Source organism: Podarcis pityusensis (assembly GCF_964106645.2).
Source record: "Podarcis pityusensis genome assembly, chromosome: 17".
In the NCBI taxonomy this organism is placed as follows: Eukaryota; Metazoa; Chordata; class Lepidosauria; order Squamata; family Lacertidae; genus Podarcis; species Podarcis pityusensis.
The window spans coordinates 3,703,916-3,728,661 of NC_138042.1; the positions used below are offsets into that span (position 1 = coordinate 3,703,916).

The 24,746-nt window shown below is 47.3% G+C and overlaps 1 protein-coding gene across 8 annotated transcripts in view; it reads left to right on the top strand.

Moving 5' to 3' along the window:
- ATP2B3 (ATPase plasma membrane Ca2+ transporting 3) overlaps positions 1-24,746 on the top strand; it is a 121,275-nt gene that overhangs the window by 60,423 nt on the left and 36,106 nt on the right. For 4 of the 8 annotated variants that reach the window (XM_080987434.1, XM_080987431.1, XM_080987428.1 and 1 more), the window contains 12 exons: positions 651-848; positions 2,287-2,544; positions 3,183-3,308; positions 5,958-6,083; positions 10,384-10,422; positions 12,293-12,334; positions 15,018-15,182; positions 17,423-17,637; positions 18,960-19,202; positions 20,840-21,081; positions 22,070-22,304; positions 23,089-23,268. In XM_080987434.1, coding sequence (XP_080843560.1) covers positions 651-848; positions 2,287-2,544; positions 3,183-3,308; positions 5,958-6,083; positions 10,384-10,422; positions 12,293-12,334; positions 15,018-15,182; positions 17,423-17,637; positions 18,960-19,202; positions 20,840-21,081; positions 22,070-22,304; positions 23,089-23,268 — 2,069 coding nt within the window. The remainder of the gene's footprint in view (positions 1-650; positions 849-2,286; positions 2,545-3,182; positions 3,309-5,957; positions 6,084-10,383; positions 10,423-12,292; positions 12,335-15,017; positions 15,183-17,422; positions 17,638-18,959; positions 19,203-20,839; positions 21,082-22,069; positions 22,305-23,088; positions 23,269-24,746) is intronic. The other 4 variants (XM_080987432.1, XM_080987429.1, XM_080987433.1 and 1 more) reach the window with 2 other exon arrangements.

Genomic DNA, 24,746 nt, shown 5'->3' on the forward strand with positions numbered 1-24,746 from the left:
CAATAGACTGGAGGTGCTCCCTGTCTCTCTTAAACCAAAACAACAGCAACAGGGAGCTCCTGATTCCATCCATGACATTTCATAGTCTAGGTCATGCATGGGGAACCTGCTGGACTCAAGTCCCAGTCAGCATGGCTAATGATCAGGAAAGATGGAGTCCAACAACACCTGAGGGCCACAGGTTCCCCATCCCAGGTCTAGGCACCTGTAGTCAGGAATTTCTCACTGGGATAGTTAGCCTGTGTCTGGGCTGTACCATTTCAAAGTACAAGGGGATGGGTTCACATAACTGGATGCTCCTCCACGCTAAAAGAAAATAGCTTGCATATGGAAGAGTAGCGTATCAAGGGCAAGTTTTTAAGCCTAGGCCACAGGGAGAAAGGATGTTGGGAACTGGAAATTACACAAAGAGACACTAGAGATGGAAGGGACCTTCAAAAGCCATCTACCCAACCCCTCACCAATTCAGGAAATCCACTCTTTGTTTTTTTAATATATTTTTTCCTATTACATTTGAACTTTACATACCACTTGGAGCATTTGTATGGAAAAGCAGGCAACAGTCCTCCATAAATCACCTAGTTTTGGAATTACAACTTGTACAGCTTGTTGTCATCTGCTCTCTCTTCTTCCCCCCTCCACCCCCGCAGGCCTCTCGGACAACGCAGCTGACCTGGAAAAGCGAAGGCAGATCTACGGACAGAACTTCATCCCCCCAAAGAAGCCTAAGACCTTCCTGCAGTTAGTATGGGAGGCGCTCCAAGATGTGACACTGATCATTCTTGAAATTGCTGCCATAATCTCCCTGGGGTTGTCTTTTTATGCTCCACCAGGTGAAGAAAGCGAAGGTGAGATGTGTTCCTTATAGAGTCATTAGATCTGTTGGAGAGCAGAACTCCCTTCTCAAGGAGGCCATGGCCTGCTAGTCTTGGAATTAAAGGAAGAAGGTGGGCTCTGAGCCAACCTATCTAGGATATTGCCTTTCCCATAAGACCCTGCAGGAGGGCTGGCAGCCTGTGGCCCTCCAGAAGATGTTAAGCTGTATCATCCTTCACCATTGGCTGTGAGGGCCTGGGCTGATGGGAGTTGGAAGTCCAACAACACCTGAAGAGCCATAGGTTCCCCCATTAGCTAGCTAGCTGGTCACCTTATGTCCCACCTGAAGATAAGAGCCCAGGACAGCTAGCATTCATTAAACAACAATATAAGGTCTTAAGCAGGCATTTGAAGGAAAGTGCTGAAGTGCTTGCTTAATATTACAAGGCAAGGTGTCCCACAGCCTAGGTGCTAACAGACTTGAATGCCCTTCTATCTTGTAGAAGCAAGGTGAGCTTCACATGTTGGGGATCCCAGGCCTGATCCCAGGCCCACACAGACTGCCTTTGGCTTCACGATGCTGAGGTCAAAACTAAGATCTGTCTTTCAACAGAAGATCAATGTGCCTTCTTGAAACATCCATCGAATCAACAACTATTTCTGCTTTCCAGTCTTCTGAAATTTATCGAGTTCTCCATCACTTTCCACTAACTGCTCCATTTATCTACTCTGCTGACTCATTCGTTTTCCTGTTCCTATGAAGTACTTTTAATGTACAAAGAGTATTATGTGATTCTCTACTTCTTTCAGCTGCATAACAACCCTAGAGGTAGAGGACTGCTATTCTCATAGTCCTCCTGCACAAGTCCATGTCTGAACTGGGCTTTGCACTCCAAGCGTACCCATGCAATGACCCATTTAGGGTAGCCTTTGGCAACCATCCAGATCCATGTAGTTGTGGTTGGTAGTTAACAACAAGCAAATTCACCAAGATAAATTTATATTTATGGAACATACTTGAAGGTTGTGAGATGTTCAGGACATATGTACACCAGAAAATTAACTTGCCTCATTCACAGAATGGGAACTGACAATCTGGAAGAAGGACTAGGGATAGGTGATTTAGGTAATTTCAGACTCTGGACTTCATGATCTTACTGTCTACCCCCCACCCCTGCGGTAGATGGCAAAGTGATCTGCTGAGCAGGGCCCCAGACCTCTGCCTTTAATAAAAATTCTGTACCACTTGATTGTAAGAAAAGACCTCAAAGACTTAAGGCAGGTATGGGGAAATGGTGGCCTTCTAGAGGCTGTTGTACCCCAACTCCCACCATCCCCACTCAGTGGCTAAGAATGATGGGAGTTGTCATCCAGTGTCTTCTGGAGGTACCCTGACTGAAGGATGACGTGGTCATAATGATAGTAGTCTCCTCCCTCTCCAACACCTTCTTTTTCTCCCCATTTTCCTAGTCTGCGGGAACGTGGCAGCCAGCGCAGAAGATGAGGGTGAGTCAGAAGCTGGTTGGATTGAGGGTGCTGCCATCCTGCTCTCGGTGATCTGTGTAGTGTTGGTCACAGCCTTCAATGACTGGAGTAAGGAGAAGCAGTTCCGAGGTCTGCAGAGCCGCATAGAGCAGGAGCAGAAGTTTGCCGTCATCCGCAATGGGCAACAGGTCCAGATCCCTGTGGCTGAACTGGTTGCCGGGGACATTGCTCAAATCAAATATGGTAAGGGACGAGGAAGGGTCTGGGCGGGCTGGGCTGGATACATTACTGGGGGCCTGCTGAAGGCGTGGCTGTTACGGGGAGAGCCTGGGTGATGATACCAAGATAAACTTTTGGGATTTGATCTGTGACAGCCCTGAGATCTAACATCTGCTGAGGAATCCTTGAGATCCTTGCTGCATGAAGGGTGCCTGTGGCATCAGATGGGGCTGGTTCACAGCTGTGGAGCAGTTACCAAGAGCCTACCTCTATGTGAGGTTCCCTTGCAGATGTGATGCATGGGTGCGCTGTCAAGAGATTTGCAGTGGCGCATGGGGGAGAAGGCATCCTCATAATTCCAGGTTCAGAAAGCTCTGCAGTGGTAGAACAAACATTGAGAGCATCCTTCTAGCAGACCACATTTTCCAAACATAGTATATGGACTGGGTAATTAAATGGGCACCCCTGCTAGCGCTAAGAAACTGAGATGGGATAGAGGACAGAAGGTGGTATTTGGAGACGAACAGCACTATCCCTGTGCATGTCTCCTGAGATGCACTGAGTCCTGTGGGAATTACTCCTCTTAGGTAAGTGTTTATAGGATTGCAGCCTAAGCAGAGTTGCTCTTTGAGACCATGGCTCTGACCTGCTTCTTTCTCCAGGTGACTTGCTTCCTGCAGATGGGGTGCTTATCCAGGGGAACGATCTCAAGATTGATGAGAGCTCCTTGACGGGGGAGTCGGATCACGTGCGCAAATCAGTGGAAAAGGATCCCATGCTGCTGTCAGGTGAGCGAACAAGAAAGAAAGGGATGCAGTTCAGGAAAGCCAGAAGGATCATGTGCTGATTTGGTTGCTGTGCACTGACAGTAGCCAGAGGCGGAACTAGCTGCCCCTGTGCACCCAGTGTCCCATGGGGCGGGGCCAGTGTCTCGGGGGCGAGACGCCCATGGGGCAGAGTGAGCCACCCATGGCAGGCTGTTTCCTGGGCGGGGGGGGGGGGGAGGGAGCCACGCTGCTTTGCCAGTAGCCTTCCTCCCTTCCCCATTCCTTTTGACAGCTCAGGGGAGGCTTCCCTCCCCCAGGAAGCAGCCCGGGAGTGGGGGGCAATGGCACGCCACCCACCCATGACTCCCAAGCCTCCCCCAAGCTGTCAAAATGAAGGAGGAAGGGGGAAAGGCCGCTGGCAAGGTGGCACAGCTCCACCCCTTCCCCCGACAGCTCAGGGTAGGCTTGGGAGTCATAGGCCGAATGTCACCCCCCTCAGTGATGACACCTGGGCGCACCGCCCCCACCACACACCCCTTCCTCCGCCCCTGACAGTAGCCTCCAAATTCTCTGGTTTCAGGAAACCCTTTCCACTGTGGTGCATCTGCAAGGAACGAGTGTGGCTGCCATAGGGCCCCCTTTGGTTTAAGGAGCTGGGGGCATACTTGCCTCACACAAACTGAGTCTTAAAGCACCACCCACCACTTCACCTGTAGCTGCTGTCACCACTGCTGATCTTCTCCTTGCAAAGCCCCGGATAAACTTCCCTCGGAGCTCCCTGGAACACAACTTGAAAACCTCTCCTGTAGGAGAGCTTGTGAATGCTGCTATGGCGCCCATGGTGACTTTGGCATATGCCGAAGGATGTCGGAATGGGTGTCAGGAGCAGAAGTGCGCCCCCGTTGCCTCGGCGACTGGGCCAGTTCCCCTTTTGCCTGCCATCAGTTCCAGCTCCTGTTGCAAAACCATACTCCGTTCACAATAAGTGTGACAGTCACCCTTGCAACAATATTTTAAAACAAAGTGCAACTGCAAAATGCAACTTATTATTATTATTTATTAGATTTATTGCTCGGCCTTCACCATAAGGGTGTGTTACAACAATTGAAAAACACAATATTAAAATAAGTTAAAACAATTTATAACTGAAATAATAGGGTGCGGTCTTCAGCGTAGGGCAAAAGCTATACAATGAAGGGGCCAGATGTATGGACCTCTGTGAGAAGGGGTGTTTTCTTATGCTTTTATATTTGTTGGAAGCCACCCAGAGTAGTTGGAGCAACCCAGTCAGATGGCAGGGTACCAATAAAAAAATTATTGTTGTTGCTATTCAGTAGCTTAGAAGGCTCTCTCTGCTGATCTTAACACCATTTAGCTTGCAGTAGCACATCTGAAGCACGTTGGGAGCTGTTGCAGGAGCTACTACAGGAGCCTAGAGGGTTTGGAGGAGATTCTGAAGAGGCTGGGAGAGAACTAGAGAAGATTCTAAGGAGAGTTGAAATTTGGAGAGAGAGCAGGGAGACTAAAGCCTAGCACAGTGAAAGGGAGGGAGAAGGACACATCCAGAGACAGCCATGGAGGAGAAAAAAGCCACTGCCATCCCCACCCCAAAGTCCCAAAAGCACAGAGCTTTGGGAAGGAGGAAGGAGGGCTCCAGCATCCTGTCACAGGCCTGGCGCCCCCTTCCCAAAGCCCGGGAAGCTTCTGCCCAGCTTAGGGAGGGAGGCGCAATGCTCCGACAAGGTCCAAGAGCCCTCCCACCATCTTCCCAAAGCCCACCCATCTCTGGCTCCTCCCAACATCTTGACGTCACATGTGCAACACTGGGACATCACAACATCACACACATGACATAGGGGCCCCCAATCACCCTTGAGAGCTGGCGCCTTGCAAGCACCAAGCTAGCACCAAGGCCCATTATTTTTACTATTCTACTAAATTGCATTTTTGCCACCTCCTTTCAGGAAATATGGGGCTGGAGGCACCTCACACTGCTTGAGGACCCTGACAATCTTCCTCCTCATCCATCTACTACAGTTGGCACCCAGGTCCCATAATTCCTGTACAACAAGGGGCTGAAGCTGGGAGAAGTGGGGCTACCCAAGTGATCATTTACTCAACTGTAGGGTGGTATTCAACTAAGTTTTACTCAGAACAGACCCACTGAAATGAATGACTCTTGCTAAGTTAGTTTGTTCATTTCAATTGGTCTACTCTGAGCAACACTTAGTAGGCTACCATCGCATGGTTTTCAAACTTTCTACCTTCAGGAAACCTTCTGCACATCATTTTGTCTGTCAAAACACTCATGAACATTTACAAAAGATCTTGGAGGGTGGTCTAGGGGGCATATGCAGAGTGTTGGCCAGAACTTTCAGGCTCACCAATGTCCCACATAAACATCATGTACCTAAAAATCACCCAGTACTTTCCTGTGGCTGCAGATCATGAAGGAAAATTGTTAGTGGCTGGCAAATTACCTTTCAGGGGAGTTGTTTGCCTTTATTGGTCTTCTCATCAAGAAATTCCTGTTAAGCTTCCATGGAACCCCAGTGTTCCCCACTGGCCTATGGGATCTTGTAGTGACTCCACGGGATCTGAGCCTTCTGCTCCTGGCTTGGTTTCCAACTTTCTTCTGATACCCTACTGACTCTCCCTTTGTTTTCCCAGGCACCCACGTCATGGAAGGCTCTGGGCGAATGGTTGTTACAGCCGTTGGGGTCAACTCACAGACTGGGATTATCTTCACTTTGCTGGGTGCTGGTGGAGAAGAAGAGGAAAAGAAAGACAAAAAAGGTAAGGTATTCCCTCCGGCCTGGGTAAGCCATTCCCCAGTGCATATCTGTAGCCTTTGTGACACATTCCAAGTCTTCATGTTCAGGTCAGCCATTTGTTTACCAATGCAGGAGTGACATGATCAGTCTCTCTCGGGTCTGTCTTTCAACAATGTTTTCAAAATTGGCCAGCTTTTGTCCACAATGTCTCTCATCTGTGTAGTATTAAGTCAGTGCACACAATCATGGTTACAACATAATAGGACCTCACTACTTAGATATTGCCTCCAAGGTCATCAAATTCATTCAAGTGCCCTCAAGTTTAGCATCATCCTGCTGTCCTTGGTTATACAAGCAGTGCTGTGCCTTCAGGCATTCCTTCCCTAAAGAATTCTGGGCACTGTCGTTTACCTTTCACAAACAATTTCCAGCCCTTAACAAACTACAATGCCCAGAATTATTTGAGGGAAATGATGTGATTCTAAAGTGCTGCAAAAGTAGAATGTGGACAGAGTCAGTATCTCACACAGTACTGCCCAGATCTTTCCCTGAATCGGCTGTTTAACTATTAAACATGTTTGCCACGTAGTATAACTCAGCTCATTTGTATGGGCTCTGTAGCACTGGATACCAAATAAGGATTTTGTGGGCTGTAGATGTTGACCTGTTGTTCCTGGATAGCAGTTTAGGGGGTTTCTTACAGTGGTGGAGAGCAGACTCAAACTTGAGGGCTGAGACAGAGCTGCACCTCTGTTGGGCTCATTAAATCTCCTGGGCCCACCAGCTTTTCTGGCTCTGTCCCTCACTTTACCACCTTCCCTATCTGGATTGGATCGTGCCTCTTTCAGTCCCTACTACCTTTTCCTGTGACTTCTCCATCCGTGAAACCAGATACATTTGTTACAGACCTTGCTCATCATTCCTTCTTTTGTCTAACATTCTTCACTTCTTGGCAGTCTGAGCCTCTCTTCAGCTTACCCAGTTCCCACATATTAGGCAAAATGGCATACAAAAATGTGTATATTTGAAGAAATCCACACTAAAATACTGATGAACTTTCACAAGAACTTGTGTGTTTTCAAAAAAAGAAAATCAAAAATTGAAACAGAAATGCTTGACCAGCCAGCTCTACTGCCAGCCCTCCTCTCAATTTCCCCATCATCCCTTTGCCCTATTGATCCAGATCCAGGTGCAGGTGCAGGTCACCTCTTTTCCCTGCCGTAAAACAGTCCCATCCAGCTGTCCTTTGGCACAAGTGTCCTTTCAATGTTCTTGTAGTGACATAGGAGCTGCTTATTCATAGGCAGCTGCTCATGCAACTGGAGCATTTAAATAGCCCAGTCACATGCACAGAGGTAAACCACGAGGGTCCTTCGCACTGAAAAGGTGCTGCTCCTGGAGCAGGGAGAGGGTTTGCTGATTCCATGGGAAAGGCCCGTGTGATTGGGCCATTTAAATGTTCTCTCAGTTGCACATGGATAAGTGACTCCCACACAGCCAGGAGAACATCTAAAGGGCATCACAGTGTAATTGCATTTGACTCGGCACTCTTGCTCAACATTGTTGACTCATCTGCCGAATTATGGCTCATCATTTTTGGAGTCTGATTCAGAAAAGAGACTGGTCATGACTCAAAGCCTTCGGCGTTTGTCTCTTTATTGTTGGGCCTTCAGTACAAGAAGGGTTCAACTCATTAACTACCTCAGACCCACATAAGGTGTAGAAACACTGAAGTCACTCCACTCAATCACTCCCAGCACAACAAGGTTCCAGTTTTCAAGGAAAATAGCTCCATAGGACGAAATCTTTTTCACTCCTCCCAGTCTTCTCCTTCTGTTGTTTCCAACAGGCAGCCTAATTCTATGAACATATCTTAATCCAGGAATGTCCAACCAGTCGATCACGGGCCATTCCTTGTCGATCCTTGTTGCCCCCCCCCCCAAAAAAGCTCAACAACTCTGCTGGTCTATCGTTCCCAAAAACCGTGGAAGGGTTGGGAGCTGGGGACACTGCTATGCAGTGGTTCTGCTCCTTCTTCCTGGGCCATGTCCAGAAAGTGGTGTTGGGGTGAGTGTTTGGACTCCTGGGTGCTTACTTGTGGGGTGACTCAGGACTCCGTCCACTCTGCTGTGCTTTTTATATAAAGCAACTGGGAGAGATCATCAGGCGGTTGAGTGTTCACCAATATGTGGATGATACCCAGCTCTACCTCTTGTTTAAATTGGAACCAGTGAAGGCAGTGAATGTCCTGTGTGCCTGTCTGGAGGCAGTTGGAAGATGGATGGCAGTCAATGTATTGAGGTTGAATCCCGACAAGTACTATTTATGGGGGACAGGGGGTGAGTAGGTGTGGGGGACTCCCTGGTCCTAAATGAGGTAACTGTGTCCCTAAAGAACCAGGTGTACTGCCTGGGAGTCATTTTGGACTCACAGCTGTCCATGGAGGCCAGATTAATTCTGCATTCAGGACAGCTGTTTACCAGCTCCTTTTAATATGCCTGCTGAGACTCTACCTGCCCGTGGACTGTCTCACCAGAGTGGTTCATGTTCTGGTTATCTCCCACTTGGATTGCAATGCGTTCTACGTGGGACTACCTTTGAAGATGACTCAGAAACTACAATTAATCCAGAATGTGGATGCTAGACTGGTGACTGGGAGTGGCCGATGGGAACATACAACACTGGTCCAAAGACCTACATTGGCTTCCAGTATGTTTAAGAGTGCTTGTGCTAACCTCTAAAGCCCTAAATGGCCTCAACCCTGTACACCTGAAGAAGCATCTCCACCCCCATCATTCAGCCCAAATGCTGAGATCCAGCACCAAGGGTCTTCTGATGGTTCCCTCACTGTGAGAACTTAAGCTACAGGGAACCAGGCAGAAGGCCTTATCAGTAGTGGCACCCAACCGTGTGGAACACCCTCCCATCAGATGTCAAGGAAGTAAACAACTATCTGACTTTTAAAAGACATCTGGAAGCAGCCCTGTAGACGGACGTTTTTAATGTTTGATATTTTACTGTGTTTTTGTATTTTATTCGAAGCTGCCCAGAGTGGCTGGGGCAATCCAGTCAGATGGGTGAGGTACACATAATAAAATCATCATTGTTATTGTTATTGTTAGTACAGTGGAACCTTGGTTCCCGAATGACTTAGTGGCCGAACAAATTGGCTCCCAAATGCCGCAAACCCACACGTAAGTGTTCCGGTTTGCAAACGTTTTTTGGAAGCCAAACATCTGATGCTGCTTCTGCATGAGTGCAGGAAGCTCCTCCAGCCAATTGGAAGCCACGCCTTGGTTTTCAAATGGTTTCAGGAGTTGAACAGACTACCTGAATGGATTACGTTTGAGAACCAAGGTATCACTGTGGTAGTATATAGATCCGTTCCAATCTGGGTTCAGGCCTGCTCATGGAACTGAGTTGGCCTTTGTCAGATGGATAACCTCTGCAGAGAGCAGGACAGCTGGAGTGTGTCCTTGCTCCTGCTTCCTGATCTCTTGTTGGCATTTGATACCATCAACAAGGGCTGGGCAATATCTGGTTTTCAGCATTGTGAACGAGCTAACCATTGCAATATAGTGAAATATCACAGTGTCTGAAATAACGCAGGAAAAGGCTGAAAAAGCAGCTGGGCTGTGGAGGGAGAGAGGAGCAACCAGGAGGAAGGGAAGTAGGCTGCCCGCTTGCTTGGGCAAAGGAGTTCCTGCCCCTGCCCTCCCTCCCTCCCTCCCTCCCTCTGCAACCCATCCTCAGCAGAGAGAGCTTGAGAAGGTCTCCATCTGCCTGCCTGCCTGCCTGCCTGCCTGCCTGTGTGCTGGCCTTTGCCAAGCGGAGCAGACTGCCTCTTTCCTCCTGACCAACCCAGCTTGCTCGGGCGAAGGCAAACATACAGGGAGTAAAATGCCCTGTGCTGGTGGCAGCCAGGGAGCCACAATGTATTGCCAGCTCAAAAATTCTGAAGCCAGTATCAGGATTTGAACTTCATACCAGTTTCAGACTGTTATTGAACTGAAATATCACCCAGGTCTACCATCAGCCTTCATATCCTCCTGGATCAGCTCTGGGGAGTAGGAATTTGGAGCACTGTGTTACGTTGGTTCTGAACCTGCCTTCAGGAACCAAGCCCAGAAAGGAGCATTGGGAGAGGGCCTTTTGGCCCCCTGGCGGCTGCGTTCTGTCAGTTCACCCTGAAAAAATATTTATTAATGTTTTGTTTTTCTTTTCCCTGATCCCCACCACGTCTGACCCCTGTTGCACTTCCCCTCCTCTTGCACTCCAACCTCCTCTTTCCCATGGTCCCTTCTTTCATTCATTTCCCCTAGACGCTAATGCAGAGACTTCCGAAACTGAGAACAAGGGGGGTATGTGCAGAAGGGCATATATCTGCGTCTCTAGAGTACATGCATACGCTCCCAGACAGGCCAACCATGCATGCTAGACATGCATCCATGACATGTATGTCCCCACCAGTGAGAACATTAGAACAGCCTGGCTGGTTCTGGCCCAGAGGTCCACCTAAGTCATCAATCTTGTTCCTCTCAGTGTCCAGCCAGATGCCCCTCAGAAGCTCACAAGCAGGGCATGAGGACAGCATCCCTAACACCACCGTCCTCTTTGCCCTCCTAGCAGCTGTCAATCAGAGGCATGCTGCTGCCACCTCACTATGTGACACTGACAACGTGCATTTCTAAGCATTCCCCTTCATCCTGGCATATTCTTAGAAGGCAGCCATTCCTCCACACACATAGCGATGCACACACTAGGCCACAGCTGCCTTGAAGGGGCACTCCTGTCAGCTGTGATTGCAACACAGACAACCCACACTGCTGCCATTTAGGTTATTTGCTTGCTTGCTTGTTCATTACCTGCCATCCAACTTGCCGGAGGCACACCAGGGTGGTTTGTTGCAACATTGCAACAGCAGCACAATCAATCCTTTTTAAAGCAGCACCATTAAAACCAAAAAGGAAAGCCTGGCAGGAGAGCCCAGGGAATGTAGTTGATGCTGTCAAAGCCACAGCAGTTTATTATATATATATGGGTAGGAATGGAGGAGGAAGCAGCAGTGCTTGGATCTCACCTGATGTGAGCCATCATCATGGATCATCAAGGATCATCATGACCAGATCACGGAGCCCACTTTAGAACTCACAATCCTACCAATTTGAGGGCCCAGCGATGCCTGCCTTGGTCCTCTGCCAAAAGCCCCTCCCGTCTTTATAAAGCTGCGAAGAATTCTGGAGCAGCTGATGTGACAGATCTTCTTGCTGCTGCTGCTGCTGCTGCTGCTGCTGCTGCTGCTGCTGCTTTCAGTGGAACAAAGCAAGTCCCCCTAGAAATAGCAGTATCTGGTGACCTTCTGTCACTCTCTGAGGGAATTGTATTGGGGGGGGGGACCGTGGCTGCCTCCATGGAAACACTGGGTTTACACAAAAACAGCACCAACTCCAACAGCCAAACCACAGAATCAGTAGCAAAAGGTCACATATGCACATTCCCATTCTCTCGCAAAATAAGTAACATTTTACCAGCTTTCTAAAGGTCCTCATAGGGCAATATTAATGGGCTTCCCTAAGAAACATCCTCTATAGTAGGAAACATGCTGTTTTTCAGTGCATTTCACTTTAAATAACCAATAAACATATGCATATCTGTTGCTGTATTAGTGCACACTTCATTACATCCATGTATTCTGCATGTACATCCAGGGCTTGCTATGGATTGAGACAGAGTCAGTTGCTACCCCCTCTATTTCAGAGGGATCGGAAGCTATCCCATTTCTTTTCAATGGATGCAGTTCAAGTCCAGCCTAACCGGACACTAAACTGTCCCACTTCCTTTTCTCTCTCACCTTGAGCACTGTGCACTAACAGTAACCTGCCTTAACCAGCTCCCACCCTCTGCACTTCTACAACCAATGAGATATCCTTCTTTATCACACCCAGCCTGGGCTATGTGCGTGGTTTTGTAGTGGGTGGAGCAGGAAATCTGCTAACTGACTCAGAAATGGAGCCCACCAGATTAAGTCCCTTTTCTTTCTCAATAGATGCTCTGCCTGCCCATATGTCCTTGTAAAGTCACCTAGCCAGCTTCTTCCATGGGGCGAAGTGGGATGGGGTGGAATGTCTTGTTTGTCAATGCCCAGGCTGTCTCCATACTGTGTGTTCTGTGCTGGTGCCGTGTTGTCTGTTCTCAAGCGTCCTGTGTTTGCGTTCCCTTCTTCTGTTGTAGGAAAGCAGCAGGATGGGGCAGTGGAGAATAATCAGAACAAAGGTAAAAATCCCGGGACACTCCCCCAACACATTTTGAATGCCTCCCCTGTAGTTCTACATTTAGCTAGAGTAGTATCCATAGTGGAAACAGTTAGTCATCACTAGGCTTTAACAGAGTGATTCTAGATTTCCTAGCAGTATATGTAATTTGCATTCAGAAAACTGACATGTTTAAACAAAGCAAAGCAAGACCTTGTGTGACCAGAGGCAAAAGCCTGCAGGGCTCCTGTTAGGGTTGTCATCTCTGGGGTGGAGAGGTGGAGCTGGGTACTAAGCTTGCTAACTTGGGGAGCAAAGCCCAGAGCCAGCCTGCAATGGAGGCAGGAGCAGAGCCCAGTGAGGTTTGGGTGAGTTGCGGGCAGAGCCCATACGTTCCGAACAAGTCTAGCGGTTGAGACTTTCTCATTTCAAGGCAAACGAGAAACCTCATTGATTTGTGACATGCACCATAACTGCACAAAACAACTTCGATTTAGTACATTACAAGGATGGTATATTCAAATGAAGTACTGTTAAAATGTTCTGACACATGTAATACATTATTTTCTTTCAGTTGGTTCCTTATTTTGGAGGTCTTCAGATGGTAACCCTTTGTAGCACCCAGCACAAAATCTTTGTATTCATCCAAGCTGTGCAGCTTAAAACACACACGTGTGAATGTTGATTGAGTGGTAGAGTGATTTTGCCCCTTGTTTTTCTGGCAACTGGCCTATAAATCATAAAAGGTAGCCAAGCTGTATTTATCCTGGTCAGTTGGCAAGCGGCTACAATTTTCCCAACTTTTCCATGCCAAGCTGCACCTCTCCACATTCTTCCTTCTGTGCAATTATGAAAGCAAGAGGGTTTCTGCCTCTGGTCACACTAAGAGAGTCCTTGGCCTGCCATGTGCTGCTCAGAATAAGCAGAGCCGACACAACCAGAAAAGTTCCTGTAGTTGTTGCAAAAGAATAAAAATATTCCCTGTTTACAGACAGGGGTGTACCAAAGTGCAGAGATTGCATATATTTGTCAGTTACTCAGCTGGAATATAAACTCAGAGATTTTGGAACTCCAGTATTGGACCTGACATTCCTATGGTTCATAGGAAATAAGCATCTTGTACAAAGGCTAGTGGGAGAGTGTTATCAAAATACATGTTGGCATGTCAGACAGTGTTGGGTATTTAGAATCACAAGGGATAGGAGTGGTGTGCATGTGTGCGCACACATGCACGCCTGTGTTTCTCTTCTCTTCCCATGTATGTAAGTATTAGAAAATGCTGTCCAACTGAGCACAAGCTTTTTTGAGCCTACCATGTAAAGAATTGTTCACCTGAATTGTGCACTAGAAGGACTTTCCTATAAAGGACTCTAGAAATTGTAGTTTTGTGTGAAGGTGCTGAGATTTTTGTCAGAAAGATCTCATTCAGGGAACCACAATTCGCAGAGTTCACTGGGAGAAACTATGACAATTAAACCACATTTAGTTCCACTTTCTCTACATGGGAGATATTCCTGTGATAAGACTGCACTAGAGTGGCTGTATATATTTTTGCACAGCTGGGGTGTATTGTGGGTTGAGAGACAATGTGAAAGAGGCAACAAGAGACAGTGTGGATGCCTGTGTGTGCTGCCTTCTGCAGACAGATCTGAAACTGGTCCTCGACTTTACCCTAGGAGGAGGCAAATTCCTATTTCCCCCAAGGAAGCATCTGGAACAGGGGAATGGAACATCAGGCCAGGGGCCAAATCTAGCTTTCCACTCCTCTGTGTCTGGCCCTCAGCAGGACTCTCCCCAGGCCACACTCCTCGCTACTGCACCCCCTCCTCAAGTGCATTGGCTGCTTGAATGTGTCCATGAACTCTTGCTTGCCTCTTGCTTGCTTTGGGGGGGGGGTATGAGAGAGAGGCGGGGACTCCTGGGTGGTTGTTGCTGTTCTTTTTTGCATGGCTGGAAAGTGGCATATTGTACAAAGTCACGCCTTTTGCCCCATGGGCTTTTTTCTTTGGCCCCGATCATCACCAGGATGCAGCCCCCAGAAGGGGAAGGCTTCCCCATCCCTGATGGCACCAGATGTGCTGCAGGGAATGGAGCCCCACTAGAGCAGTCAGGGGATGGGGCTGCCACTTTTTCTGTGACCCAGACCTTTGTTGACATCAGCATGTGACACAGAAATTCAGCTGGTGGGGGTTTTTTTTGGGGGGGGATATATGTGGAAAACCTCATCTGCCATAGAATTTAGAGTTGGAAAGGGCCTTGGAAGTCATTAGAGGACCCTAAGGGAAGGGCTGTAGCTCAGTGATAGAGCATGCAAGAAGGTCCCAGGTTCAGTCCCCACTGGCATCTCCAGGCAGGGCTGAGAGAGACTCCTGCCTGAAATCCTGGAGAGCTGCTGCCAGCCAGTGTAGACAATATTGAGCTAGATGGACCAAGGGTAGAAGGCAGCTTCCTGTATCATCTTATCCAACCCTCTTGCAATGGCAGCGCCCCTGACAGATGGCTGCCCAGCTCCTGCTTCAGGACCTTATTTCTAGCGCCTCAGGACGCTGTTTAACAGCACAAGAGCAGGGTGGCTTTTCTGTTTGTTTGTTTTTGTTTTGTTTTGTGTCAATCTTAGCTGTAGGGTTAATATGAAATTAGGGTGGGACAGATATTCTTCCCTTATGGGTGAACCAGTGTTTTGCTCCCCCCCTCTCTCTCTGCAGCCAAAAAGCAGGATGGGGCAGTTGCCATGGAGATGCAACCCCTGAAAAGTGCAGAGGGTGGTGAGATGGAAGAGCGAGAGAAGAAGAAAGCCAGTGTGCCCAAAAAAGAGAAATCTGTCCTGCAAGGGAAGCTCACCAAACTGGCTGTGCAGATTGGGAAAGCAGGTATGTTGGGATGCCGTCTCACAGGACCAAGCAGAGCGACCCATGTTGAGAAATAGCAGGAGGGTGGCCTCCTTTCTTAGAGGATGAGAAACAAGATGTAGATAGAACTTTGTGCTTCATGACAAAAAGAAATGAATTCCTCTTCTCCTTCCCGCCCCTCAAAAAAGAAGAAGAAAAGCAAGTTCTGCATGAATTTATTTCCTTTTATTTTGAACGATTTATTTCTCTCTTTTTACACTTTTGATCATTCAGGTTTTATCAATGTTTAGGGGGGACAATTAAATGAAATGTCTTGGTTATTGGAGCCCCAACCAGAAGCAGTGAAAACCATATTCAGTCTCCCCTCCATCTTCTGAGGTTTCATCAGGCATTGACCACTTTGAGGCATATCCTCATAACCATAACAAGGACTAGAAACAGAGATTCTCAGGAAGCTGAATTTGACACGCAGCCTTTTCCCAAAGGGACTGGAGGTGGTGATGCCCAATGCATCATTGACCTGCCCCATTTTGGAGAACTCTTTCAATTAGTAATGTTGTGTGACCCAGTCCCCACTCTGCTCTGCGGAGAAATGGGTCTCTCCTTAAGCCTTGCATGGTCTGGTCCAGTGGTGGACCTACATTTTGGAGGCCCTGAAGCTTGAACTATTGGGGGGGCCTTCACAACCAGCAACAAGGTAACCACTGCTATCTTCTTCAATGGGGTTGTTCCGTGGCAGATCTCCACAAATCTTCTGTGAGTGTGATTTTTGGTATCTGCTTAAGTACTTTCATGAACTCATTGTTATTCATCTCAGCGGTCTTGGCCTGTGCTAAAAAGGGGAAAGAATTACATTAACCACAGCAGACCAGCCAACTTAACACAATCCTCCACCTTTGCAACATCCGTGCTATAGACTCAAACTTTGGGATTTTTGAAATATATACAACAAAAAATTAATTTGAGTTGTACTAGACCCATTTTTAAAAAAGCAATCTGGACTAAAGTCGCTTCTGGGGCCCCTCAGAGATTAGGGCCCCTGGAGCTTAAGCTTCATTAGTTTCATAGTAGATCTGCCTGGTCTGGTCATTGAGAGGCGGCAATGGGCGCTTGGCTGCCTCAATTATCTAGAATGGAAATCACACCTAACTCGCTAAGGTGAAGGTGGGAAATCAGTTTTTTCTGATCTGAGGAAGGTCAAAAGAACTTTGTGAACAAAGAGAACTGAATAGTGTTTAGTTTGAATTTGGGTAGCAAAAAAGTGGTTAAAAACTCAGTTGTTGCAGCGAGGCAGCACTGATCACCTTTTTGCTTCCTCTGGCACCTCCATAAATCAATTTGCATATTTGTAAATAACAAGTCTCCAGTGCTCAGTTCTCCAAAAATATCTGTAAACTGTGAAGGCTGCCCCCAATTTCTCACTGCTCAACTTAGAAATGAAACAATATAAAAGAGGTTACCCATTGATCCTCTTTCTCTTCCACCCCATCACCTTGCAAGTTTCTGAACATTTTAATTCCTTTGCCTTTCTAGATAGCCTGCTCCTATCAACCCTTGTCTTAGCAGAAAATACCTGACGTGGCTTTGGGGACTGAATGAGTAATGTGCAAAGGGGCCTTGCAAAGGAGACTTAGGATGTGGACACACTTCCTATCTGTAGTGCAAAAATGTAGTTTTTTTGAATATGGAATCATTCATGCTAATCCTCAACATAAATTCTAGAATGATCCTGCTGCCCACAAGGGTAGGTGGGATTCCTTGATAATGTGCTTGAAATCCCTCAGTTAGGTTATCTACACCTTTTCCTTCCTGCACATGCCCCAGGTGAATGAAGAATTGGTAACTGTGACCTTGTTAGGCCCACAACATTGTTAGGCAGGTGTGGATACACCCTCATTACTGGGACTGACTCCGTCCATTTTCAAATGGACATGGGAGGGGCGAGGTGTATTGCAAAATCAATTTTCATTGAGCCTTTATTTTTGGAATTGTGAAAAGCTATTTTCAGGGGCATAAAATGTGCAATATGTCCTGAATGTGTATAGACTAGATAGAAAAAAACAAGATCTCAGTGAGCATTGAATATAATGTTGTGTGTACGCAGCCTTACAGTAGTTTCAATTCCTCATGTTCTGGCTTTAGAGCCAGAATATTCTTAAAGTGTGGAACTTGGGGTAGGTGGGTGATCACAGGTACTCAGGCTTAGGTCTAATTGTCATACCTGATTGTCCGTTTCTCTTTCTTTCTCTTACTCCTGCCAGGGCTGGTGATGTCAGCCATCACTGTCATCATCCTGGTTCTGTATTTTGTTATTGAGACATTTGTAATCGATGGGAAGGCATGGTTGGCTGAGTGCACCCCTGTCTATGTGCAATACTTTGTCAAGTTCTTCATTATTGGTGTCACTGTCCTGGTCGTGGCCGTCCCAGAAGGCCTCCCATTGGCCGTCACTATCTCCTTAGCCTATTCTGTGAAGGTAAGAATCAAATTTTCAGTGTCTGGCATACATCACAGGGTTGGTATCCTTCTCGTGTGAGAGACTGTCTCTGAAATACCAGGTTGGCAAAAGTAGTGCCCTCTGATAGTCGTCTCTTACAAATTAAGGTATAGCATTGATTTGATAGACTTCAATGGGAGTTAGATGCATGGTGTTTTAGATCCTTCTATGTTTTGTTTCTGCTCTGCCCTCAGTACAATGTCTGTTAGATTCAGTCAAGAAGAGTGCCAGGCCTGGGGCCTAGCTTACAGCAGAATCCGGGCCTGACCTTGATAAGGCCATAGACATGCTAGACAGGAGGCATAGTCATGAACAGGCTACAGGTCAGGAAAATAGGAGTGTCCATTTCCCCAGGTCAGGAAGGCTGCAGCTTAGATGGGTCTTGTTGCTTCAGCAATGCAGCCGCTCAAACTGGAAGCTTGTATAGGAGCTGGAGGCTGACCAGGCCCTGGTCCAAGCAGTTGTCTCCTTGCACTTCCCCTTCCCCTAGATAGCCTCATGTGCAAGCATTTCAGCAGCATCTCTGAAGTTCCTGCCCAGCTCTCTGTCTCCATTGCTCCTTGACCCTAGGGTGAGAAATAAGGGGCAGAATGGCAACTGGTGTAAGGTATCTCTAGTCCTGGGACAAATATGTTGGTTTGTCGGGGTCATTGGTAGTATGAGGATCGTTGGAGGGACCATTGGTCCTCATCAGGTTCAAGGTCTGTGTCGGCTGAACCATGACACAGAAGCAGAAGAGGCTGGAGATCAAATACTGCATTAAATATACAGTGGTACCTCAGGTTAAGTACTTAATTCATTCCGGAGGTCCGTACTTAACCTGAAACTGTTCTTAACCTGAAGCACCACTTTATCTAATGGGGTCTCCTGCTGCCGCCGCGCCGCTGGACCCGATTTCTGTTCTCATCCTGAAGCAAAGTTCTTAACCTGAAGCACTATTTCTGGATTAGCGGAGTCTGTAACCTGAAGCGTATGTAACCTGAAGCGTATGTAACCTGAGGTACCACTGTATGATGTAAAGTGAGGTGGTTCAGGGCTAGTATGATGTAAGGCAAAGCAAGAGAGAGTCTGCATTGCTGGCTGAAGGGAAGCATTTTTCAGATGACTTGACATGCTTAGAAGGAATGGCTGGTGCCTCTGCATATTTTGGGATGTCAGCTGACTGTGGGGTCTTCTGTGGGGTCAGCTGACAGCCTAGATGGTAGCTGACTGTGGGAGGTCCTGGTTCAACACACCCCTCAGCACCTTAGAGGAAGACACTGGGGTGCAGCTAAACTCCTGATCTCATTCTTTGACTGCAGAAAATGATGAAGGACAATAATCTGGTTCGACACCTGGATGCCTGTGAGACCATGGGCAATGCCACCGCCATCTGCTCTGACAAGACAGGCACCTTGACCACCAATCGCATGACCGTTGTGCAGTCCTACATGGGTGACACTCACTACAGGGAGACCCCTGACCCCAGCAACCTTACACCCAAGAATCTGGATCTGCTTGTGCACGCCATCGCCATCAACAGTGCCTACACCACCAAGATACTAGTGAGTGGGGGCCAGGGATGCCCCACTGCATCCTCAGGCTAGATAGGCCAATGCTGCAACACTACCTTTGGGTGCCATTTGAATGTTAAAAGGTAAAGGTAAAGGTACCCCTGCCCGTACGGGCCAGTCTTGACAGACTCTAGGGTTGTGCGCTCATCTCACTCTAGAGGCCGGGAGCCAGCGCTGTCCACAGACACTTCCGGGTCACGTGGCCAGCGAGACGAAGCTACTCTGGTGAGCCAGAGCCGCACACGGAAACGCTGTTTACCTTCCCGCTAGTAAGCGGTCCCTATTTATCTACTTGCACCCGGGGGTGCTTTCGAACTGCTAGGTTGGCAGGCGCTGGGACCGAGCAGCGGGAGCGCACCCCGCAGCGGGGATTCGAACCGCCGACCATGCGATCGGCAAGTCCTAGGCGCTGAGGTTTTACCCACAGCGCCACCCGCGGGCAGCTCAAAGGGATGGAACTCATAAATGTTGTGGAAGACTCTGGCATATTCTCTTGGTCCACTGTAAATGTTATTTTGCCCCCGTCATTTATAAATCAAGGGAGAAATATCAGTTTTAAGAGCTGGTATGGCATATGAGGATGTGGGTGGCGCTGTGGGTTAAACCACAGAGCCTAGGACTTGCCGATCAGAAGGTTGGCGGTTCGAATCCCCACGACGGGGTGAGCTCCTGTTGCTCGGTCCCAGCTCCTGCCCACCTAGCAGTTTGAAAGCAGGTCAAAGTGCAAGTAGATAAATAGGTACCCCTCCGGTGAGAAGGTAAACGGCATTTCCGTGCGCTGCTCTGGTTCGCCGGAAGCGGCTTAGTCATGCTGGCCACATGACCTGGAAGCTGTACGCCAGCTCCCTCAGCCAATAAAGTGAGATGAGCGCCGCAACCCTAGAGTTGGCCACGACTGGCCCTAATGGTCAGGGGTCCCTTTACCTTTATGGCATATGAGTGAGAGAGGATCTGAACCCTCCTGATTCCTTGGGTTTACCTCCTTGCAATCTGCTTCCCAGACACTTTTCCCCCCAGCAAGGCTCCAGTACAGGATATAAACCCAGTTAGAATAAAAAGTGTCTAGTAGATTGGCATAGGATTTTTCCTTTTTATGTTATTGCAGGATGAACAATAATGCTCTTTTAACTTTTTGATGTGTTTTTACTTTTGTATTACACACGCTTTCCTAATTGTAAGTAACTTTGAGATATTTTATGTAGTAAGCAATGAATAAATGCAATGATAATCATAAACATAAATAAAATAAGGAAGCGAGCCTGCAGGAAGATAGACAGAGGATTTGGGGAGGATTCAACTCTCCTCACCTGCGTTCTGCATACTTACGTTGGTTACACAGCTGTATTTCTGCTGCTGTGCTCCCCAAGTAACCCTGGGAATTGTAGTTTGAGGACACTAAGAACTTTTGATCAGAAAGTTGTAATCCACTACAGTTCCCAAAAATCCATGTGGAGAGGAAGCCACGGTATGAATGTATAGTATAGATATGCCTCCAGATTCAAGGCCTGTTGCAGGGCTGCGGTTGTGGGATCCCAAAACTTTTAGTTCAGCCCATAGGCGGAGGAAACGGATGAGGTTTGGAGAACTGAAGAATGAGGTTCTCCTTTCTTATTCTCTGCTTCCTTCAGCCTCCAGAGAAAGAAGGGGGCTTGCCACGCCAGGTCGGCAACAAGACAGAGTGTTCACTGCTGGGCTTTGTGCTCGACCTGCGGCGTGACTACCAGCCTGTGCGTGAACAGATCCCTGAGGAGAAGCTCTACAAGGTTTACACCTTTAATTCTGTCCGCAAATCCATGAGCACCGTCATCTGCATGCCTGATGGCGGCTACCGCCTCTTCAGCAAAGGCGCTTCTGAAATCGTCCTTAAAAAGTGAGTCTGCGCTCCCTTGTATGAGGTTAAATGATGCCCACACAAGTTGTTGCTACTGCCCCGGAATTAACTGAGTGCTCATTCTGGCTCTGAAATTTGCACCAGCGTAACAACAACACTTGAGAATACACGATAATGTATGTACAGTATCTCTGCCCTGCTCTTCAACTCCAAAAACGCTTTCAGAGTTGCTCACAATTTAAAACCAATGAAAAGAGCAAATTTTACTAAAACAAGAAAGCCGCAGAGAAGTATACAACACTAATGGCGGTGATGTTAGGGGACACAAAAAACTCAGTAAGTTCAAACAGTTTCAAATTATATTTTAAGAAGTAAGGCACATAAAAAGGTCTTCACATGGGGAAAGGAAATTTCAGGGCACTTTTGGACTACTGGATGTCGGTACTGTACTGAGAAGGTTGCCTTACTTCAGAAGGCAGTGAGACCATTGAGAATGTCCAGAAGCCAGAGCCTGGTCTCTGCAGCCACAGCAGGTGCTGTGATTCTCCAGTGGCTTGACTTCATCCTTGGAGGTGTACTCCATTGTCTATTGCAACAGATGGATGCCAGCAAAAGTAATCACAGTGGAAGTGTTCCCCGTCTTATATTTGTGCATCTGGTTATTCCTGCCTCAGTGTAAAACCTTACATTTGGCCCTATGTTGCAATTCCTATTGTTAGTTTTGGCCCAATTCTCCAGTCTGTTAAGGTTGTTTTGAATCCTGATGCTGTCTTCTGTGGCATTAACTATCCCGCCCCCAGTTGGAGGTCATCTGCAAATTTGAGGAGCATCACCTCAATTCCTCTATCCAAGTTGTTTATTAAGATGTAGAACAACAACAGGCCTAGGACAGAACCCTGCGGCACCCCTTCAGGCACAAGTAATAAGGAGCCTGGTGGAGCAAGCCGCTGCATATCATGTGTGGCAAAGCTGCATATTCAAGAGAAAAGAATCCTCTGTAAACTGTTCCTCTTTACCCCTTTTCCAGGTGCACAAACATTCTCAACAGTAATGGGGAGTTGCGCACCTTCCGGCCCCGTGACCGAGATGACATGGTGAAGAAGGTGATAGAGCCCATGGCATGTGATGGACTGAGGACTATCTGCATAGCCTACCGCGATTTCCCAGCAGGGAAGGAGCCCGAATGGGACAGTGAGAACGATATTGTAATAGACTTGACGTGCATTGCTGTGGTGGGAATTGAGGATCCCGTGCGGCCTGAGGTAACAGCTAAACTAGGGTGCCTTTTCTGTGAACAAATCCCTGTCTGTCCTTTGGGACTCACAGCCCATCCTGGGTGTTTTCTGGGTGAGGAGAATTGATTCCAGTTCTAAGATCTCAAACAGACAGGACCCCTGCTAATAACAATGACAAAAATATGGATTCAACCACCTGCATGATACAGTATATAGTATGTTGGACTTGGACCCAGAGAGAACTTGGCTAATGCTCCATGAATGCTGCAATTCTGCTGAATGGCACAACAACAACAACAACCCAGAATTTGTTGCAGAATTCAGTGTCCTAAGAATTTCTGCTTTTATATTTTTAGGCAAAATGGGCATCATGTTTCTAGCTCTCATGGCAGCAAAGGCATAACTAGCAATGCCTACTGAAATTTTAGAAGCCAGAGAAATGGCTAACTGATTTCCAGTAGTTGGAGAAGGAATTCCCATGATTAGCAAAATTAGCAGAATAACTTGCAAATGTAAGAAAATTTGTGCCCGTTTCCTTCATTTGAGTAATATATAGAAGTCAGCTTTACATGGCTTCTTGTTTGTTCCAGGAAGCACCAAGAGAAAAGACCCAGAAGGGGGTTGGGGAGAGACTGATCCTCTCTGGTAACTTGAGCTCAGGGCTCAGGTTAACCCTTTCATGCATGTGAGGGAGTCAATAACTGTATATTACAACAAAACCAGCTAGCAGTTTCAATATGGGGGCAAGTGATCGCTCAGCAAACATGTTGAATTGCAGAAAATCAACGTGAGCCCTGTGCCTCCTTTGCAGGTGCCAGAAGCCATTCGCAAATGCCAACGTGCCGGCATCACAGTTCGCATGGTGACAGGAGACAACATAAACACAGCCCGGGCCATTGCCGCCAAGTGTGGCATAATCCAGCCAGGGGAGGACTTCTTGTGCCTAGAAGGAAAGGAGTTCAACCGGCGGATCCGCAATGAAAAGGGAGAGGTGACTGAATAAATTATTTTAAGTGTCTGGAAAGGTGCTGCTCCTAAAATTCCAGGGTGATTCTATCAATAGCAGTGCAAAGTGATAGCAGATTTGAGCCTTCATTTCTAGACCATTGATCATCTTGGTTGCCCTCCTCTGCACATGTTCCAGCTTGTAAACATCCTTCCTAAATTGTGGTGCCCAGAATTGGACACAGTATTCCATCATCATCACTTTTACTTTGTATACCATCTTTCTATCTTACAATAGCCAAAACCAGGCGGTTTACAAGCTGAAGAAACAAAGAATGTACACCTTATAACAATCCAATGCAATACAATACAAAAATGTGATAATAAAACATAACTTTAAAACACGCAATAAAATATTCCAGGTGTGGTCTGACCAAGGCAGAATACAATCGTGCTATTATTCCCCTTGATCTGGTCACTAGACTTCTGTTGATGCCACCTAAAATAGCACTTCTTCTTCTTCTTCTTCTTCTTCTTCTTCTTCTTCTTCTTCTTCTTCTTCTTCTTCTTTGCTGCTGTTGACTCATGTTAAGCTTGTGGTTCACTAAGATCCCTAGGACCTTTTTCACATTCTCTCCTGGTCAACCTTATGAGGGCCACATGCCAATGGTGGGCAGGGCCAGAGGCAAAAGTCGGGCAAGTATTAACTGTGACTTTTACTTTTGCACAGCAGGCTAGTTTCTTCATGGTCACACACCCCTCACCATCCTCTATCCAGGCAAGCAAGTAGCATTGTCAGAGTTCAAGGACAAATTGCAGCCAGGCAAAAACACTCAGTGAGGGCTGGTGAAGGATGTGGCCTGGAGAGAGTCTTGAGGGTCAGGTACAGACGTTTGGTGGGCTCCAGACCTGAGGCTTCTATTCCCTGATGCAGACAGCACTGAGCTAAAGCATTGGTCAGACTTAGTGAGGCAGCTTCCTGTGTTCCTTTTTCTCTCCTCCTTTTTTGCACACCAGAAGAGGAAGTCAGAAGCTTTTGCATTCCGTTTTTCAGTTTTGAACAAACCACAGGGAAGTTTTCCCAGCTCTGCAGTCTACTTTTCCCGCAGGGAGGAACATTTAAAAGAATTGAATTCTTCTTCCAAAATCGACAGACTTTTACATTGTTTTGTTATATTATTAGCTGCCCTGATAGGTCATACTTAAGGGTGGTGTATAGATCCTTCTATTAGTGAATGAAATATGCAACAGTGCAGCCCAGTCTACTGCCTTATTTCTGCCTCAGTCTGCAACAAGTGTGGTCCATGTCTGGGAAGGTCCAGGGTCTCAGGAGCAGAGCACGTGCTTTACATGAAAAGGGTTCTGGGTTCAGTCTTTAGCGACTCCAGGTAGGACTGGGAAGACCCTGTCTGAAACCCTGGAGAGTCACTGCCAGTTGGTCCAATCAATACCAAACTCTATGGACTCAATAGAAGGCAGCTCATTTCGCTTTATTAGTGAATAGTTCTTACTTTAGGGTTACCA